At 38.9% G+C, this 21,643-nt stretch overlaps 1 protein-coding gene across 1 annotated transcript; it reads left to right on the top strand.

The window, feature by feature from the left end:
- Nucleotides 1-1,540: 1,540 nt before the first annotated feature.
- On the top strand, nucleotides 1,541-21,379 carry klhl43 (kelch-like family member 43). Its single transcript, XM_023263201.3, has 8 exons — nucleotides 1,541-1,725; nucleotides 11,778-11,925; nucleotides 12,398-12,718; nucleotides 12,810-12,958; nucleotides 14,437-14,783; nucleotides 17,099-17,398; nucleotides 17,681-17,856; nucleotides 19,088-21,379. Exons 3-8 carry the CDS (start codon nucleotides 12,402-12,404, stop codon nucleotides 19,881-19,883), a joined length of 2,085 nt encoding a protein of 694 aa, XP_023118969.2. The 5' UTR covers nucleotides 1,541-1,725; nucleotides 11,778-11,925; nucleotides 12,398-12,401; the 3' UTR covers nucleotides 19,884-21,379.
- The last annotated feature ends 264 nt before the right edge of the window (nucleotides 21,380-21,643 follow it).

The following is a 21,643-nucleotide window of genomic DNA, read 5'->3' as shown; positions in this document are numbered from 1 at the left end:
AGATGGATCAGAGACTTTCACCCCCAGACTTTCCCCATCACTGAGCAGCTGGGGCCCCTCAGAGCTCAGTGCTCAGCCCCATGCTGTACACTCTGTCCACCCGTGACTGTGCACCAGTCCAGAACAATGATGAGACGGCCTACAGCGAGGAGGTCCTGAACCTCTCCACCAGGTGTTCCCTCGATAACCTGCTACTCAACTCCCCGAAAACAAAGGAATTGGTGCTGGACTTCAGGAGGAAAAAGGAGGGGCAACAGATGCTCCACCAGTCTGACAACTACAAAAACATCCCCGAAAACAGCCACCGTTCATCCAAACTGCTTTAAACTCAACATTGTTCTTCCTCAGGTCCCCAAAAAAACAGCTGCCAAGTTTATCATGGATCAGATGTTCTGTTGTCCTGTTGTGTGTAGTTAATGTGCTGTTATTCTATTGTGTGTTTGCTGTAATTGTCACATTATTGTCATCTAGTGCTGGCAGTAATAATTCGACAAAAACAACATTTATTACTATAATAACTGTGGACATTGATTGCTTCTAATACTGTACATGGTGCAGCTTTGGTGTATCCACTGTAATGTTTTATTATCATGTGTCATATTTACTACTTCATTATCAACATTACTTATTGCTTTTCTATTCTAGTTTGTTATAACTAATTTATTTTTCAGTAATATCTCCCATTTTGTGGTATAACATTTTCAAGTCAGAGATGCTCCAGCAGAAATAGTTCTAAAAATGAGATTATTTCAGATGGAAATATCCAGTACTTTCTTTAACACAAACCAGTTGTGTTTTAGCCTAAAAAAACCCAACATTTACCGTAGAATTATCAAAGTAAAAGGGTTTATTATTTACTTTTCAGCAGTGATTTTTAACAGTTTACCTGCTTCTGGTACAATCGTGTGGAATGTTTAGCAATGTCATGTGAGAAAAATAAATTTTTTAAGGTCATATTGTGTGAAAATAGTGTGTTAAATTTGTTCTTCTGCAACTAAACTGCCAAAAACAAACAAATAATTCTTTCTGCTTTAATCATAGTGAAAGATAGTCAGATATTATAGGAAAAAACAGACTGAAAGGACTTAACAGTGAATATTTGGTAAACAGTATACTTAGAATGGTTTTTCTCCCAAACATATATTCTTGATAATTCAGTTCATGCAAATCATGCTAGGAGGCATTTTTAAAACAGAATTCTGCATTAATCATGTGATCCATGTTTGTTCTGTGTTATCTGCCTGTTTGTTGGTGTCACAGGGGAAAGATTGAAAAGAACAGTGTGACAAAGAAAGCATATCTACAGCAGCAGCTAAATCTAAAACCTGACCCCTGGAGGCTCTGGGGGAGGGGGTGACAGGAGAGCTCCAGGCCTATTATGGGATATTTATGGAGGGGAGGGCGCCGAGGGGAGCCTCTATTTGGAAATGGAGGTGGATGTTAGAGGTGGAAACCGTCAGAGGAGGGTCTGATGTGGGGTTGGAGGATCAGGAGAGTTGAATCTTTACGTCACAACTTTGGTTTGAGTCTTGATACCGACACACAAACACAACACACACTTACACACACGCACACACACACACAGCAGCCGGACGGAGGACAGAGGGTCGACGCAAAGAGGAACCTGTTAGAGTGCAAAAACGAAGAAATAAGAAAGAAGACAAAAGAGAGCACAAGGAGAGACGCTGAGAAAGCAACCGAAGGGAAGAAGAGCAGGAGAAAGAGGTAAAATACATTGAATTTCATCACATTAAAGCTCATTAAGTTTGGCACTGAAAGAACTGAAGAACTTCTGCATCCAAAAATTAACACTTGCAGGTTTATTCCCTGAAACATTTTAATTAAAGTGGAAAGAAACAGCTAATAAATCCTAAAATCTTCCTGTTGTTTGACATAATCACATTTGAACTGTACTGTCACATTAATGAGCGCCTTTACTAATATTTATACTCAACCGCTGAATGGAAACAATGTGAAGCAGCTGCCAGTTGCTGTTGGGATATTACTGTACTGCAGGAGGTGTCAGTCCTTGCCTATCCAATCCTGCACTATAAAACACACACACACACACACACACACGCACACACACACACACACACACACACACACACACACACACACACGCATTCATGCATGGAGTGTGTGTGTATCAGCACCTATAAATACTCTCATGAGATAAGTAAAGGAATTCAGCTATGAAAACTGATAGAAGTTGCTGTAGGCTCATGTGCAGGCAGAGACTGTATATATGTAGCCATATGGATATAAATATACATATATGTACACTACCGTTCATAAGTTTGGGGTCACCCAGACAATTTCATGTTCTCCATGAAAACTCTCACTTCTATCCATGTGCTAACATAACTGCACAAGGGTTTTCTAATCATCAATGAGCCTTTCAACACCATTAACTAACACAATGTAGCATTAGAACACAGGAGTGATGGTTGCTGGAAATGTTCCTCTGTACCTCTATGGAGATATTCCATTAAAAATCAGCTGTTTCCAGCTACAATAGTCATTTACCACATTAACAATGTCTACACTGGATTTATCATTCATTTAATGTTATCTTCATTGAAAAAAAACTGCTTTTCTTTCAAAAATAAAGACATTTCCAAATGACCTCAAACTTTTGAATGGTAGTTTGTGTTAAATAGTGTCAAGCCCTCCATCCACCCTGACCTCCTCCCTATGTTTTGTGGCGTGTGCTATATATATATATATATATATATATATAGCTATACTGCACAGGTGGTAGACAAAATAACACAAACCCCCTATAAATATAAACACAGGGCAGTGTGTCAGTCATGTGAGTATTTTAGTAAATCTCATAATATTCTCTTTATGTCAAGTCTGTTAAAGGTCCTACAGCAATTTATGTATCTTAACAGTGGATAACAAAACAACATACATTAGGTTTATCTGGTCTGTCGCTAGAGTTCCTTTCAGCTCTACATAATGTTTCTGCAACTCGATGTTTTCTGACCTGAAGCTTTACTCACATTGAAGCTTTCAGGTCAGAAAACCCAAACGGTTTTCTCTCAGTGTTTGTTTCCAGCCACTACATGCAGCTGTTTTCAGTAAAAGCACTTTAAAAAGGGCACCTGCTCACAGATAAACAGCAGACAGACTGAGTTTGCAACCAGCTGGTGAAACACAGTGGAAGATTCATCAGCTAAAAAGCCACAGAATTCCATCATGAGGTGGTGGAGACCAAAAAGTGATAAAAGTGACCATGAACATGACTCCAAAGTTGCAACTACATCCTAGCTTTTTCAAAAAGTTTTTTTTTGCACATTTATAACATTCATGGTTTCAGAAAAGTTTAATGGAAAAAGCAAACTTTAAAAACTTCAATTTTATAATGTGTTTATGCTTGCTGGTGCTAATGGAAAAAAGGCAAATTCTATTTTGCATTTTTTATTATTTTCAAATTTATTAACTTCAGATTTGTTTGGAAATTTAATGGATTTTGTGGTGTTCACAGCTTGGTCAATGGCCACAAAAATCTGATATTGCACGGATAAAGTGCTAGTGTTAGGAAATTATGTTGTATGTTTTGTTGACATTTTGTTCATAAGATTAATGTAAATCTCAAACTTTTACATTGAAGCCAGGAGGCAGTTAGCTTAGCTTAGCATAAAGAGTAGAAGCAGCTTGCCTCAGTCTGTCTATAGCTCAAAAGTACACCTGAACCCCCAAAACTGAGGCAGAATAATCTTGCATTGATTGAATGTTTTTGATTCAGTAGCAGAGAGTTTTGCTTTTTCTGAATTCAGTTTTTTGTTTGTAGGTGGTAGAAAGGGTTTGTTCTCTCAGAAGTCACATAGTTTTGCTGCAAAAAACAATAGTCTGCTGACACCACATTGACATTTATTCCTTTTTCTGCTTGTTGACATCTGAGTAATAAACATCAAACCAGAACAATAAAGACATTCAGTGACTCAATAGACTGTCGTTGTGTTGAGCAGCTCCACAGCGTGAAAGTTACATAATTTAATTGGAGAGACTCAGTTATTGAAAAAATGCTGCAAAGCTTAATGCAGTCGGAGAAGTTTGATTCACAAGAACACTGAGGTGGAGGTTAAAAATAAAAAGCAGGAGTCTCTGGAGCTTAGATTACCTCCTCCTCCTTTACTTGCACCAAAAACTGGTTATTTTCTTTTCAAATGAGACATAAACACATAAATACTGCAAATGAATCTGCAGTAATGATCTGCTAATTTTCCGTTCACCTCAAAATTAAGCTGTAATTTTTTAGTCGATGAGATTACATCACTGTTGTATGAATTTAAACATTAATTCAGCATTTAAAGCAGGTTAAAGGATGAGAATAAATACATGTAAGTCATAAAATATCTAGTCCACAGGGGCAGTGAGTTAAAGCTGACGTTTCAACCACCTGGGGGATGGCAGTGATATTTCTGTCCAGCTGGATGTTTACATTAATAGCCCTCAGAGTAATCTATTACTCATATGGATTCCTCAACTTTAGAGCAAAGAGCTTTATTTAAGCCCAGGTCTGCAGGGGCGTCTGAATATTTTGTAAATTTGTGAACTTCCAGTGCCTCAGCGCTTGTCTTTGTCACTAAAATCATCACTTTAATGCTGTAAAAACAGTCTTTATTCTGGTTCAGGTATCTGCAGAGTATCTGGGTCAGTCAACAAACATCTGACCTGTTTCTGACTTCTGCCACCTTTTGGAGTTTGGTTACATTTTCCAAAACACTTCATCTCGAATTTCTTATGTGAGAATAATGCAGGAACATATGAAGTATTTTAAAGCATGAAAAATATTAATAACTCTTTACTTTACATCTGTTTTCTAGTAATTGCTCGAACGTTCTGCAGTAGTTTGGTAATATTCATGTAAAATAAAATATTTTAATCAGTTATTTTAGTTGGTTTTGTGAGTTGCGGTAAATGTGCAGTTGTTGATTAGCACTGCCCCATTTAAATAATCCAGGCAAACATTTTTTGCAGTGTTGAAGATTACTTTTAACATATTAACACAGTTCTTTTTGAGGGAAAGAAAAAAATAAGGATACAGGGAATTTAAAAAACACAACACTGGAGCACAAATATTAAATTAGTAATATTTATATCATATAAATAAAAAGATATTTTAGTTGTGTTTAAACTGCCCTTGTTGTTCCACTGTTCTAATTAAAAGCCAAGGAAAAACTGCATTAGAAATGAGTGTATACTTCGTTAATGCAGCAGTTACATAGATTAGACTGTAAACAGAAGTCTATCTTTAAAGGAAAAATAACACAACAATAAAAGAAAATACAAGAACACACACACATGCCTTAAAGCGTAAATATATACAAATACTACATGTAGATACGCAAAAATACCTTGGAGGTCCAACAAAATTAAATTATTCTACCTTGGTACTCGATTAAAATGATTAAACTGAGAATAACTAGACTCAAATAATTTACAGAAATGGTACATTTCTGGGCAATAAATATTTATTTAAATATCAGGGAGGCATTCCAATGATGTACAAAGACGACCTCAGATTGGTACTAAGTCCTCAGTGCTGTTTTTAAAGGCGATGCTGTAGCTGGTTACTGTATATTTCTATGTGATGATGATGATGATGATGGTGGTGGTGGTTGGAGGGCTGAGGTCTGGTTCCCAGTTTGGTGGATGACAGAGCAGCTGTTCAAGGCTCTAACCTTGGTCCCAGATATTTCTGACAGCTGATCCAAGCACAGCAAAGATTATTTTACCTCACTCACCAAGTTTGTTTCAAACGTTGTACATCATCTGAGATAGTAGTTCATCAGATCGTCAATAAATGTTTCTGGATTCCTCGTAAATGAGAAATTAAAAGTAACAGAGGCCCAGTGCGTGTTGGATTAGTTGCCAGCCAGGACAATGTCAGGCACATTGTCATTTTGTCCTGATGGAAATATCTGAACAACTATCTGATGAATTAAAGTGATTTATATGCTGCAGACATCTCTGCAGGATGAATACGAATGACTTTGATGATCCCCTGGCTTTACCTTTAGCATCACTAGTAGGTCAAGTTTAGATAGAAGCAGCAAACAGATATTGAAGATGAAATCTTTCCAAAACCATGTAACCATGTATAAGAAGTTGTCACAGACCTGATATCAAGAGAGCCAGGAAAAAGCAGATCTACAAAGAAAATACGTCTCTTTTTTAAGCTTTTTGTTCTTTCATACAAATGAGCAAACTTAATTTAGTTTTTAAAAGCAGAAATTTAAATGTCTGATTTAAAGGTGTGTTTCCACAAAAATTAATGAAAATGTCACTAGAATCAGTGGCTGTTGATGCTACTGCTGCTCTGCTAAGTTATGCTAGTTAGCTTTTAGCAGGACTATTTTATCTGGTATTATTTGTTTCTCCATCATTATTAAATATGTGGTTATTGTCTTATTCATGTGGTGAACAAATTCAGTTCTTAAATTGTTGCAGGAACACAACTTAGCTTTTAAATTTCAGGAAGCAGAGCCAAATATTGCTTTAGCTAAGGCTAGCAACTAACTCTAACTAGCCTAGATGTAATCGCAAAAGTTTGTTTTTTGTACCAAATGGCACATTATATGGTATAAATTTTTTTTAACATAAAACAAACAGTCTGCTTAATAAATAACAAATTATAACCAATTCTGTTGATTTTTTTTCTCTTGCACCACTATGCTAAAATGTGGTTTAAAGTGAAATATCTCAGCATCTACTAAATGCATGCTAAGTAAATTTTACACAGACATGAACCCCTCCTCAATGTAAACAGTTTGTCAAAAGCTTTGGTTTATGGCTAAATATCGGCAAAACTCATGATATTTACTTAAACTTTAGCTTTAGTTTGTATTTAGTGCTAATTAGCAGATGTTAGCATGCTAAAAAGCTGATGTGCTAGTATTTAGCTTCTAGCAGGTAACTGTAAGGGCTAAAACTAAATGTGATTACTGCTAAAGTCAACTATGTTAATCAGTTTTCTTTTATCTGTTTGTTTGTGTTTTTAAAAAAAATACATTTCCAGCATTGAATGAGTAAACGCTATGCTAGCAAATACTAATATGTATATATGATAAGCTACACATTTTTATAGCTTTCTTATTGGTGCAAACAAGCAGGACAATATGGTTTGTTATGTAGTACTTTGTCTGCATTGATAGGTTTAAATTAGAATGTAAAAATCAATAATTGGACTTTTATTTGACAGTAAAGTTGATAAAATTACCAACATTTTCCAGTAATTAGCACTAAATTTCCATTCTCACTGTTTGTACCTGCAGCATACATTTCTGACTGACTTTCTCCTTCCTAATGTTGGTTTTAATCAGCCAAATGTGGTTTTGTTGTCCTCATTACACCCTCAGTTGTATCACCTCCCCTCATGTTTTTATTGGTCCTATGTTCATTACACCTAGAGGGTCACATTCACAGATATAAACGTCTTAATGCTGCAGCGTCTGATGTAATGAGGTTAAACTGCCTTCTGGACGTTTCAACTGTTTAGAAGTGATTGCGACATCCTCTGAAGCCTGTACGGTCTGTAACTGTGAGCTCGTCCTCTTCATATGACACCGACAGCAGCTGCTGCCGCTCCTGTACTGTCCTGCCTCCAACCACAGCTCTGTCCATGTGTGGAGTGTGTTGGTCCTATTTAAAGGCCTAGAAAGAGAAGTGAATCATCCATACATCCGTGGTCAGTTGTGCTTCAGTCGCTGGTGCTGGAATAGTTTTTCCATGAGGCCAGTAGTTTACAGCTAACACCAGGCTGGTATTTTGATTACCTGAGAGGTTGGAAAGATTCAGGTTTCAGAAGCAGTGAAATCATACTAGTAGCAACTTCAGCAGTAATTCAAATTACGACCAGAAAACGCCACTGAAGAGGAAGACTGACCACCGTCTGCAGCAGAAGACTGAACATGAGAAACATATTTGGCATTCCCCTCATAGACAGTAGTATAAAATGGTTAATGAGGTATTTAGAAACAGAAACATCCTTCAGAATATGCCAGAAATTAAACTTCGTATTTCTCTAAATGTATCTAAACACATTTTTATATGAATCAAACTCAAGGGACTTTAAAAGCACAATAATGACAATAGCATCTTAAATTTGAGTTAGATAATGAAGAAGACGGAGAGTTTAATTAGTGCCCCACTGATGGATGTAAATACAGCACATACATGTTTGACCTATAATTGGTTAAGTTTAAACGCATAAACTAGTCACGTCTAGGGAGAAAAATCACGGTTTTGGATAAAATGGAGGATCTTTGCTGCCATGTAACAACAAAAAAATGTATGATCAATGCTACTGAGCGCTTAAAATAAAAGCAAAGGTTGAGTTTTGGTTTAAAGTCGGAAATAAATAGTGATATCTCTTTGAAAATCCAATGTTTTGTTGATCCATCCATTCACCCCGATGTCCTCCCGATATGGGTTTTTTCCTAAACAACATTATTTTACTTTTTCCGTTGGTCCTGGTTACATTTATAGTAGTTACTATATTATTTTATATTAGTAGAGGGTGCTGTCAAGTCATGCTTAGATGTTCACAATGCTAACATGCCAATGCTAAGGTAAATTTATGCTAAATGCTAAAGTCACGATTAAAATCGCGCTTAGATATTCACAATGCTAACATGCTCCTGGTTTCATTTATGTTAGTCATTTTATTTTAAAGTAGCAGAGGGTGCTGTCACAGTGAAATACATACACTAGACATAAAAAGCTGTTAGCACGACTGACCTATTGTGTTTCTTTGTGGAGTCTCTGTAATAAACTTTATGCTAAAAAGTTACGCTAAATGCTAAAGCCACAATTAAAGTCATGCTTAGACGTTCACAATGCTAACATGCCAGTGCTAAGGTTAATATATGCTAAATGCTAAAGTCACGTTTAAAATCATGATTACATGTCCACAATGCTAATATGCCAATGCTAAATATAATTTAAGCTAAATGCTAAGGTCACATTTAAAGTCATGCTTAGATGTTCACAAGGCTAACATGCCAATGCTGAGGTAAATTTATGCTAAATGCTAAAGTCACGATTAAAATCATGCTTAGATGTTCACAGGGCTAGCATGCCAATGCTAAGGTAACATAGCGGTGTGTTAGTTTAGTGAGCTAGTATTCTGGTGACAGTAATAAACATGTGCTAGGAGTTATGGATGAGAAGGAAACTTTGACTGTTGCTTTGAAACAGGAAACAAACACTGGTCTCTCTGTAACGTCCAGTGTTTTGTTGACCCGTGCCTCCACCCAGACCTCCTCCTCCTAGTGGAAACTTTGTGGCTAATAATAGAACACAGTTTTATTTCCTACCTTTTCTCCTGTCATTATTTAGAGGGTTCTGCCACAATGAAACATAACTGGGTTACCAGCATGACCAATCCTCATAAAAAGTTTAGCTTTCTGGTAGAAAGTTCTGTTTTTATGTGCGGATTACATTTATGACAAATTTGTCGTCAACTTCTGTCTAATGTTGTGGAAAACAACTGATTTTTGATTCTATTTTCAGCAGCTGAAGCACAGAAGAGAGTCATTAAAGTGAAAGAAGATCATGTGTGTTTGATAGAGAGTTGAGATTCTGTGGTCACTTTTAATTCCCGGCTTTTCTATCACAACATTGAGGTCATCAGAACTTGGCTCAGCTGATTATCAACAAACACTGAGCCAAATTTATCTTTATTCATCACTACACGACTCACTGCTGAACATTTGAGGGTCAAAGCAGCCTCAGCTTCAATTTCAGAAAGAAAAACCTGTCAAATATAGCAGTTTTGATTTTTGCAGATGGTAGAACTGCATTATAAGAATTTAAGATTTTTGAGTTTATTTTTCTTGTTTTTAACTTGGAAACCAAGATTTTATTTCCCATTTGCTTCAAAATTAAAGAACAAAAAGCACCACATGACTTCCGTTTTTGGTTAATAAACCAAAACAAACTAATAAAAAGTAAATAATAGATTATCAGCTGATATCCAGACTGTCCAGCTTACACTACCTTTTATATTTGAAGCTTTAGAAACTTTCTGAAAGGTTTAATGGGACTGTAAATTAAGAAAAAAAATTTATCTGCAGCCTTAAATACCACACAAGTTAGTGAAACTCTCCATCTTTTTATATGCAATGACTGAGTGGATCCAAAACGCTCTTTTTCTTTTAAAAAGCTGCACATAATCACAGAAATTGCAGACTAGTTGTACATTTTTAAGTCTTTTTCTGTTGTTTTCATCTCAAATGACAGAAGAAGCAACAACAGTAATCTTTTATTCACACACAATCAAAGCAGTAGGATGTAAAAAGTGCAAAAAAGCATGTAAAACTTCAGATATACAGCCCTCTACCCTCCATGTATGGCCTCCACAGTCGCCTCTTGGCTCTGATCTGCTGCCGTCTGCAGACTTCGGCTCATTGTGAACATAAACAGGATTCCTCAGTGCCTCTGTGGGCGAAACACGAATGCAGCTCTAAAGCACAAACCCGACCTCGAGCTGAGCTTCGTTTCTGGACACTTGCTGCTGTCATTCACAGCGTCTGGACCTCGGTTTGTCCTCCAGTGATCCTCAGCAGGGTTTAGGAAAAACGTGTTGATTCTCCGCCGGTGTTTGTTGTGTTGATCCGAGTCGTGGATTAGCAGAGAAATGTTCACCTGTCAGTGGGATGGACGTGGCCTCAAGTGACCACAAAACAGTACAAGGCTGGAGATTTGTGGAGGTCGTTTATCAAGAGGAACATCAAAACATAAAGACACACTGTGGAGGAGGAGTTCTTTCTTAAAGTTTTGTCTCTGGAATTACAGAGAAACAAGAAAATTAGTTAGAAAATGTATTAAAAGGCCTTTAAAATATATTATTTACTCATCAGTTCTCTGCTGATGTCTGATTAATTTTGGCTGTTTCACATGCAAAATTTCTGTCTTTTTCTTATTATTAGTTTCTACCTGCAATAGAAAAAGGTGCAATCATGCATTTATTAGGATCTTTGTCACGTTTGACCCAATTAAACAGAATCTCTTGATTTCTCTGTGCTAAAGTCTTAAATTACACCTAATGAAGTTATTTGTTGCATATTTAAATGTGAATATTTAAGGTTATAGGAGACTATTTGATACAAAAAAGATTTAAGACACTCTAGCGCCCAATACTAGTATTTGGGGGCATTTTATTTTCACATTTATTCACAATTTATACTAAATTTCTAAGTTTATTTTACTGGTTAGAAAATCTGAGTCACATGCAATGTTGTTTTTTTTTTTTTATCGCTGTCAGAGTTTGCATTGTAGTAGCATGGAGTCACTGTTGAAAGTGCAAATAGATTTAAGTCAATAATTAATAACATTTGGGATAAACTAAATAAATTTTCATTCTGTACTGGAACTGATGCAAACTCTTGATTGACTGGAAGTTTGAAAACACATTAAAATATCCATAAATTGTGATGAGTTTGGTTAAGATCTGCAACCAAGTTTTAAAAATTCATGATATAAGCCTCAACTTTTTGACCAGCTGCGCCTTTAATGATGCAGCTTTTAGCCGTTGATCGATTATCAGATCTGACATTCAGCAGTTTTACAATTTTTACTGATTCTGAATGAAATAAATAAAAAAATGCACACATTCGCAGCTCAATTAACAACCAATCAGCACAAATGCGTAATAGTTCCAAATATCTACCCTGAATGCACATATGGATCAACCCCTTTACAGTTAAACATGTATAAGCTAGACTTTCTAAATGGATTTGATCTGTTCCTCTTTCTTTCAGGTGCTGTGTGCTGTGTTGAAGTGAAACCATCAACAAACTCCAAAACTATCTCCACATGTGGATCTAAAGCCATCAGTTCAGTCCAACAAACTATTCTTTCTGTCCTGAAGACAACAAAACCGAAGCGTTTGTGCTACTTATTGTGAAAGTAAGTCCCTGTTTGCTCTTTACTGAGTGAAATGTAAACTGTAAAATATGTGAAATACAAAAGAATAGCATAAAAAACACTTTTGTTGCCAGAAAAATCATGCTAAAAATGATGGAAAACACTAAAAAAAATGTAAAAACACTCAAAAAAGGAGAAAATATCGCAAAAATAATCATGTTTTTAGCTAATTGAACACAGATAAATGGTGGAATTTTTTGGTAAGACTTTGTAAAAGAGCTAATTTTTTAAATTATAGATTGTTGTGGATATTATTTACTGTTTTGGACTGTTTTTTAAATGGTTAACGTGTAAATGAAAGCTTTTTTTCTGTGATTTTACTAACAAAACAAGGAAAATATGCAAACTAACTGCAAATTTTCAACAAATTTAGATTAAAAAAATAATAATTCTTTACAGTGTAGGTCAGATTCTAAGATCTTATTTACTAAATTTAACTTCACATCATCCACAGTTGAATGATGGCCCCTAAGAAGAAGGCCTTCCGTCCGAAGAAGGCTGCCGTGGAAGCCATCCCTCAGGTCGCCATGGAGACGGTTGCCACCCCACTGAAAGTGGAGAGCCGCGGCGACGGCGTGGTGGTGATGGAGAGCGGCGTTAAGAAGATCGAGCAGATGGCGGCGCTGGACATCGCCCAGCTGAACAGCCTCAACCTGCCCCTGCCGCCGCCCGTCATCAAGCCCGGGGAGAGGGGCCTCGGCCTGGGCAGCGAGCTCACCAGACCCCTGCATGGAAACTCACTGCTGGAGGAGCTCAGCAAGATGCGCCAGGAGAAGTTAGCCCTGATACAAACAGATCTCCTCATCATGGGTGTTGTGTCCTGAGTTGTTGCATCAGATCTCCTTCAATCTGTGTTTCCTCCTCAGGTTCCTGACTGATCTGGAGTTGGCCTGTAAGACGAAGGCCTTCGACGTCCACAAACTGGTCATTTCCTCGGTTAGTCAGTACTTCAGAGAGATTCTGGCCAAAGATCCCGGCATGAAGCGTCTGGAGCTGCCCTCACTTTCACCTCTGGGTACGTTCAACTCATCAAAAGTAACGCTCAAGACACTCAAACATCTATGTGTCCAGGGTAGAGTTGGTATCATTCCAAGTAGTTTCTGGGCATTTTTGCTCCTGTCACATTTTTACTCACTGTAGCTAAATTTTTCACTACATTATAGAGTCCTGTATCTCTATGGAAACACAACAAGCAAAACTAGAAGTAGTGAGAACTCAGAAAAGTCTTTTACAATGCCACAAATCTTAAAAACAAATTTACAAACCTCGACTCAACATGTACAACATTTACAGATGCAACTAATACTGCAAAGTAATAATGGCTTCACATGATATAGAAATCTTGTTGTTCACGTCTTATCAATCCCTACAAACATTTCCACTCTACGTTGCTCATCAGCTGTAGAAAGATGTTTCACCATGCAGAGTGTATCGTCCAACAATTTGCTGCTCTGTCTACTATAATGGAGTCATGCTGCACTTATTATATTGATTCAGAATGCTTCATTTTCCTCTAAGTGTCTGGATTTTTGTCAGCTGAAAAAATTCTGACACTTAGAAAGGCTTCTCAGTTAAGTAAAGGACCACAGCATTTTTTAAAAAAATCACATCTGGTGTAATGTTTGCATATTTTTAAATGAGACCTGCAAAATAAACTGATTTTCAGGAACTTTTATGATTTTCAACTTGCCATTAATTTTCTAGATGGATAATTACTCCGCCAAGGAACACGGCAGAGTTATGTGACAACTGCTGTTGGTTAGTTTGTCTGTCTGTATGTCTGTTAGCAACATTACTCAAAAACAGAATAATAGATTTGGATGAAATTTTCAGGGAAGATCAGAAATGACACAAGGACCAAGTGATTAGATTTTGTCAGTGATGCAGCTTATAGTCTGGATCCATGGATTTCTTAAAAATTTCTGTATCATTGCCAGATAGCAGCACAGCGTCACTGTAACCATGACAACAAGTGAACACTACGTCAGCTGCCTGCTGACGATCACATGATTGTGATCCTACTACAAATCCACCGCTGCTGACTTATCGGGACTTATCCGTTGGAAATGGCACAAGGAACAACTGATTAAACTGTGGGGGTGTTTCTGAGTCCCATCAATTCCCGCCGCCCGCTACATATTTTGGTCACGTGATTCGGTATCTGTACATAACGTACACATGCATAACACACACCTGTGCTCAGGGCAAGGTCATTTTTTATTAAAGATTTCATCCATCGGAAATGATACAGCGACTGAGCAGCCTTGCGCTCTCTGGGTGCTTTTCTAGTTACATATAGTTCGTTCAAGGACTGTTGGAAAGTTGAAGATCCAACACTTCAGTTGTTTCTTACAGTTTCTGGCTGTGATAAATGGTGTCATTTTGGTATTTTTTGAAAATGATAACATGCTTTTCAATCCCACCTGCAGGTTCTACAGTTTAGAAGGTTAATGTGAGTTTCTATGCTGATGACTGTTGGTTCTCTGTCTGCAGGTCTGGCCAATGTCATCACCTTCGCCTACCTGGGACGTGTCCACATGTCCCTCTACACCATCGGCTGCACCGTCTCGGCCGCCGCCACCCTGCAGATCCCTCAACTGCTCAAGATGTGCATGGACTTCCTGCTGGCCGAGCTCAACGTTCAGACCTGCGTCTACATCTGGAACATTGCCGCCGCCTACGGCCTGTTACCCGTCTGCGACGCCGCCCGACGCTTCGTCCTGGAGAACTTCATTCAGTTCGCCGAGACACCACTGTTCACCCAGCTGACCCTGGAGCAGATCTCAGCCTTCCTGCAGGACGACTCGCTGGTGCTGCCTTCAGAGGTCACAGCCTTCCAGGTCAGAGGTCTAACAAAACGTCAGGATCTGTTGATAAATCAGAGTTACTGCTTATTCTAAGGTCCAATTTAAACCAAATTAAAATTAAAAGTTTCTTGCTAAATGCTGAATAATAAGGCACACATTGCATATTAAAGCTTAATTTGCTCTGGTAGAAACCTGTCTTATCTTATTCTACATTTTTTTCTATTCAGTTTAACTTATTTGATTTGAAAAGCAATTTCTTTAATATTATATATGTTTAAAAGTGCTTTTTTTACTCACCTCATGTCAGCTCAATGTAAGTCTATGTTCTGTGTTAAAATGCACTATAAAAAAATTTACAATTTTCACCTGTAGTTCTTCAACAATATACTGTCATTTTACAGATTTTGTCTATGTAGTTAAATTACAGATAATCACAGAGAAAATATATTAATTTACATATTTACCTTAAGAAAACAGGTCAAAACTACACATCAACACTATTCCTACTAAACAGGAATTTTTTTTACTATATTTGAACATAAAATTACAGTTTTACAGTATTTAAACCAGCATATATATCTTTGTTTTAGATTTGTTTTTATAGATATGAGTTTTTTGCAGTTTTTTAAATTTAAATTAAAAAATTTTTTGTCATATTTTTTCAGCCACTGTTGCTGCCACAATTTTTCAAAGATATTTTTTTTAGTGTACAACATTGCAGTTCCTTTCAAGGGATCAGTAAAGTACATTATCTATCGATTGATTAATTAGCAGCAATATAACATTTCACTTTAATGCTGAGTTCATTAATGTGTCAGTTATTTTTTCAGTTAACATATCAGTTGTTGGTCTCTAAAATATCCAAAAAAAAAATTCAAACTGTCGATCAACGTTTCTTAAAGTCCAAGATAACAAATGTGTTGTTTTGTCCACAACCTAAAAATTATTCAGTTTACTGTCATAAACGAGGAAAGAAACCAGAAAATATTCACATTTAGGAGATTTCCAAACTGATAAGTTGATTAGCAAAAGAGTTAATTAATTTAATTGCTGACGCTTAATCAAACAATCATTGCAGATCTAATCCCAGCTAAGAAGAAACATTGGGTCTTCTAGGAGGCGGCTGCTGACACTTTCAGTATTAACTCACCGACCTTCTGGGACTTCCTGCTATTTTCATCCAAACCTAAAAACAGACCTGAGACCAGCTGTTCAGAGCCGAACGCAGATCCGTAAATCCAAACCAGTCAGTCACCTGCAGGTCGACTGTGAGCAGAACAAGTTTACCTCAAACTGTACTCGATTAGGGGCCTAGTTTATCAATATACAGCTTCATTAGAGACGTAAATAGACGAGCAGCTGAGAGGGGAAGAATAATTAATAGATTAGTATTTATAATCTGAGTCTGTCAATAACTCAACAGCTCTGTGATACTGCACTGGATCGTTTATAGTCACAGTTCCTCTGAACAGCTGAGAGTCGGTTTATGGAAACGCTCACTGTTCACAAGTTACATTATTTTACTAAGACATGTGGATAATTGAATTAAATAGATTAGTTATTTTTATTCTATTTTTTCGGTGTATTCTATTATCAATCACGTCAAGAGTTCAGAATCGGCGATATTGTTGATCAAATAGTCTCAAATCATGGATGAGTTGAAGGTGTCACAAAAAGTCTCCTGGCAGTTTCCAGGAGAACGGTACTTACCTGACTGCACTGTGGGACTGGGGATTATGGTGTAGGGTAGTTTTTCAGGGGTTGGCCCCTTAGTTACAATGAAAGGAACTTTCAGTGCTTCAGACATTTTGGACAATCTCATGCTCCCAGCTCTGTAGGAACAGTTTGGGGATGGCCCCTTCCTGTTCCAACATGACTGACACCAGTACACAAAGCAGGTCAATAAAGATGTGGATGAGCTAGTTTGGTGTGGAGGAACTTGATTGGACCGTCACCCGATACAACACCTTTGGGATGAATTAGAGGACACTGAGAGCCAAACCTTCTCATCCAACATCGTTGCCTGACTTCACAAATGTGGTTTTGGAATAATGGTCAAAAATTCCCATGAACACTCCTAAAGCTTGTGGAAAGCCTTCCCAGAAGAGTTGGGGCTGTTATAGCTGCAAGGGGTAGAACAACTCCATATTAAACCCTTCAGATTAAGAATTGGATGTCATTAAAGTTCGTGTGCGCGTAAAGGCAAACGTCCCAATACTTTGGGCAGCATAGTGTTTGTCTGCCAGTGTCATCAGTAAAACATCTGCAGACTGTCAGCTGTGAAAAACACTTCAGCTGATTAGTGTTTCATGTTTTGTCTTGTTCACTGACGTCTCTTCTACTTCCAGCTCGCCATGAAGTGGCTCGACTTCGATGCCACTCGCCAGGTTCATGCCGCCGAGCTTCTCGCCCACGTTCGCTTCGAGACCATCCCGGCCAGCGAGCTGGTGAGTCAGATCCAACCGGTTCCCCGCATGATGCTGGACCCTCAGTGCCACCGGCTGCTGGTGGACGCCATGAACTACCACCTGCTGCCCTACCAGCAGAACACCCTGCAGTCCCGCCGTACGCAGGTCCGAGCCGCCCAGCAGACTCTGCTGACCATCGGAGGACGTCCATCGCTCACCGAGAGAGCTCTGAGCCGCGAGGTGGGTGTCCATGAGGGCGCAGGTTGGACTAAAATATGTGGACGTGTAAAAATATGAGTTAAAATGTATGTGTAGATTCTCAGTCATCCAGGTCATGGTAGTGGTATGAGGTTCTTGTAGGTTCTTGAAAGAACCTACAAGAGAAGTCCTTTTGATTTCTACTGAAGCTACTGATTTCTACTGAAAAGATGGTCCATAAATCACTTATTGCACCTTGTAAAGCTCATCAACTGTAAGAGCAAATTAATAATTGATAGTGACTCTCACTGACTTTGACCTCAGGTGCTGTGGAGGGACCCTCGTGATGGTGGAGCCTCCTGGCGCCACCTGACCCAGCTACCTGCTAAGAGCTTCAACCAGTGTGTGGCTGTGATGGACGGATTCCTGTATGTGGCCGGAGGAGAAGACCAGAATGACGCCCGCAATCAGGCCAAACATGCCGTCAGCAACCTGAGCAGGTCGGTGGACAGAAGTTATAAATATTCAAATCACCACAAACCATTTGCTACATGAGGTATTTGAGGGTGAGCTTTGAGGGGACACTGTTGCTGCATCCTGGGCTTAGCTCTGCCCAATATGTTTGGGATTGGTTTAAAGTGGTGATGCCCTGATCAAGTGTGTTTGTTTTTTTTTTTTTTGGCCAAGATCAGTGTCATTTAATATTTAATATCAGCCCATACGGACTAATAATCTGATAGCGTTTTCCCTGATTATACGCACTTCAAGTATTTTAGATTAGCTGTAGTACCTGGTTGTTCCACCAGATGGAGCCCCTTACTATTTTTATACTCTATGGTTGGACTAAGGGCAGTTCACATCCATTAAAGACATGCAGAGAGGATTGTGGAGGTTTAGCGAGTAAAGGGCTACCATGACAAAGACTTCTGTCACAGTTAATGATCTTTATCTAGAACTCGTGTTTGAGACAAGGTTAGATCAACTAGGACAGTGTTTATACCACACACGGGCATGTATAAAAGAGCTGCCCTTGCAAACCAAATTATCCATTAGTCCAGTGTCCAACACAGCATTATCAGCCCAGGACACCTGCCAGCTATGCTCTATTTCTGTTACTAGTTAATCAATTATTTAATTGATAATGCTGCAGATTATGAAGAAAATTGTTAAAAATTTGCTTTTCCAGGTCCACAAATTGGACTCTCTCTTTACAGTATCTGTATGACAGTAGAGGTCAACAAAGATCAGGCTCAGGTTCAAGATATACCGATCAGTTAATAAACACCTTGATCAGCCAGTCTCGATCTTTGATATTAGATCAGGACATCCATTGTTAAAAGAATACAAAGAAGCCATCGCGTCTTTTCTCAAGTGAGAGAATGATAATGAGCTGCAGCCTGACCACTGGCCAGGAAAAACAACTACAAAAAAATCTTTCATCCCCTCTGCAATAGCTGTTCTTAATAACACAAAATAGGCTGCACTGTGTTTTTAGTTATCTTATGTGTTTTATTTGTTTTTATTTATTACACTGTGTTTTTAATGTGTGAGGGTGTTTTAAATGTTTGTGTGGTTTTTAATTTTTGTCTTACAGCTGTGACAAAAGATGAATTTCTGTTTTTACTTGGAACAGACAATAAAGTTATTCTATTCTATTCTGTGCTGCAGAATGATCTGACAATCCACTCGGTAACCCTTTCCTTCACCAACTCCTCCCTTTACCTCCATCAGGTACGACCCTCGCTTCAACACCTGGCTGCACCTGGCCAGCATGCGTCAGCGTCGTACCCACTTCTCTCTGGCTGCCAGCGGCGGTCGCCTGTTCGCCATCGGCGGTCGTAACGTGGAGGGTCTGCTGGCCACCACCGAGAGCTACCTGCCCTCCTCCAACACCTGGCAGATGCGTACGCCCATGGAGGCGCCTCGCTGCTGCCACTCCAGCGCCACGCTGCCCTCCGGTGACATCCTGGTGACCGGCGGCTACATCAACTGTGCCTACTCCCGCTCTGTTTCCTGCTACAACGTGAACACCGACACCTGGACCGAGAAGGCCCCCATGGAGACCCCTCGCGGCTGGCACTGCTCCGCCACCCTCGGAGGGAAGGTGTACGTGGTGGGAGGAAGCCAGCTGGGGCCGGGTGGAGAGAGGGTGGATGTGCTCTCGGTGGAGATCTTCTCTCCAGAAAGTGGATCGTGGAGCCGAGCCGCCCCGCTGCCCCTCGGCGTGAGCACCGCCGGTCTGTCGCCGCTGGCCGAGAAGCTCTACCTGCTGGGAGGCTGGAACGAGGCGGAGAAGCGCTACAAGGCGGCGGTGCAGAAGTACGACCCGGCCACCGACAGCTGGTCCATGGCCGAAGATCTGCCTGAACCCACCGTGGGAGTGTCCTGCTGCGCCTTGAACCTGCCGCCTCGTCACGCACCACGCCGGCAACACCGCAACACCCCGGGCCACGAAGAGCAGCAGCAGGCCGGGAAGAACCGGAGCAGAGAGAACAGCGTGGCTCCATCACAAACCACCACCGCATAGAGAGGAGGGACGGTTCAACCTCAGGACAACATCTGGATCATGTCTGACATCTTTTCTGTTTAGCACGTGGAAAAGTCGAATTATTTAACACCTAGAAAGAGTTTTTTCGTGAACTTTAGTGACACATACTTAGTGTAAACAGTATAAAGGTGCAAGACAAGGAAAAGAAACATCAGCAAGGCTACGATAACCATACTACAATTATTTTTGTTGAATAAGATGGTGTTTTAGAGGCTAAAAATGACTTAGAGTGATGAAAACAGTCAGGTTGAAGCCAGAAAATGTAACTTCTGTCAAATAGACGGCTAAAGGTAAATGCTAAAACATAAGTTTAGTATCATTAATCACCAGAATCTAAACCAAGTGAGGCTACAGGAGCGAACCATTTGAGTGTCCCTGAACTGAAAAGGGGTATTTTTATGGCAGATTAATTTAAAAAATTTTACATCTTATTTCAGAAGTTACAGTCTCATGTTTAATTCCAAATATTGACTGTATTTCGAACAAGAGTTGCTCCTGAACTTGTCCGATTTGATGGTTTCCAGTGAAATTATAATCAGAGGTTAATTAAAGTTGCAACCAGATGCAGATGCACAAATATCTGTGTTGGTGTTAGGAGAGAGAAAAGAGCCTGCATGGTCCAAAGTGGAGGTTAAAGGATGAATTAGATCGGAGGAGATAAAGGTGGATGAAAAGCAGAGTGGAGCAGGTGGAAGACGAAGGAAGGAACGAAGGGAACAGAGGCTTAATGTGTGCTGGAGGTGGTTCGGTTTGACGTCACTGTGAATCCGCTGGCAGTTTGTGTACAAAGATGTAACTAAACAGAGTGTGTGGCTGTAAAAAACAAAAAACAACAAACGAGCGTGCATGTGTGTGTGTGTGTGTGCACGAGTGAATGGTGACACGGTGGAGTGTGTGGAAGCTACAGGAACAAATGAGCCAAAAAAATGCAATAAAGACGATTTCTCACCGGCAAACTTGAAATAATTCTCATAAGAGGACGGAGGCAGGCCAGCAGAAAACAAATGTTTATTGATTTATTTATTTAAGGGAAGTAGTGTAGCGCAAATGTGACGAAAAACAATAAAAAAAAGTAGATGTAGTGATTAAAAATAAACATTTTATAAGTGAAATGGCGAGAGGAACAAATGAAGAATAAAAATAAAACACGTTGACTTCAGCAACTAAAGTTTCCCAAGAAATTAATAAGAGAAAAGAAAAATAAATAAAAATCTAGAAAAAAATCCAACAAATAAAGAATAAAAAAATAGGTTACACTTCACCTGTCTTTCCTAAAACATCCCATTTTTATTGAAATTAATACAAAAGCAGAACCAGACAGACATGAGCAGTTTAAATATCTGTGGAGATTTAATTAGAAATATAACGAGATATAAAAAGCTTCTCTGATTGGCTGAGTCTCTGTATTCGTGTCGGCTCTGGATGAGCTGCTGGTTTCTGTGGAGTTTCACTGAATAAACATAATCTGATCCAAACATGCCGAGTTTGTTTCCTTATTTACGAGTGCAAACTTTAAATCTGCATGAAAATTCTATTAATCTCAGCTGATGTCATTTCTGATAAAGAATCTGATCCCAAAGTTGTACTTAGTGTTCATATAAAGTAGAAGTTTTGTGCTTTTATTGCCTTTCAACATTGAATCACGGTCAATATAATTTTTGACAAGGATTTACAAAAAGATTCTTTCATGACAAAGTGAAAACAGATTTATACCAACTAATTTCATTTAATTAAAAACA

This window comes from Amphiprion ocellaris, chromosome 15, assembly GCF_022539595.1.
Source record: "Amphiprion ocellaris isolate individual 3 ecotype Okinawa chromosome 15, ASM2253959v1, whole genome shotgun sequence".
In the NCBI taxonomy this organism is placed as follows: Eukaryota; Metazoa; Chordata; class Actinopteri; family Pomacentridae; genus Amphiprion; species Amphiprion ocellaris.
The sequence above is the reverse complement of the archived record's forward strand: the minus strand, read 5'-3'. Positions and strand labels throughout refer to the sequence as shown.

Coding starts and splice junctions, on each gene's coding strand:
- klhl43 (XM_023263201.3), top strand. CDS start 12,402: ATGATGGCCCCTAAGAAGAAGGCCTTCCGTCCGAAGAAGGCTGCCGTG. Junction 12,959..14,436: donor GCCCTCACTTTCACCTCTGG/GTACGTTCAACT, acceptor CTCTGTCTGCAG/GTCTGGCCAATGTCATCACC. Junction 17,857..19,087: donor GCCGTCAGCAACCTGAGCAG/GTCGGTGGACAG, acceptor TACCTCCATCAG/GTACGACCCTCGCTTCAACA.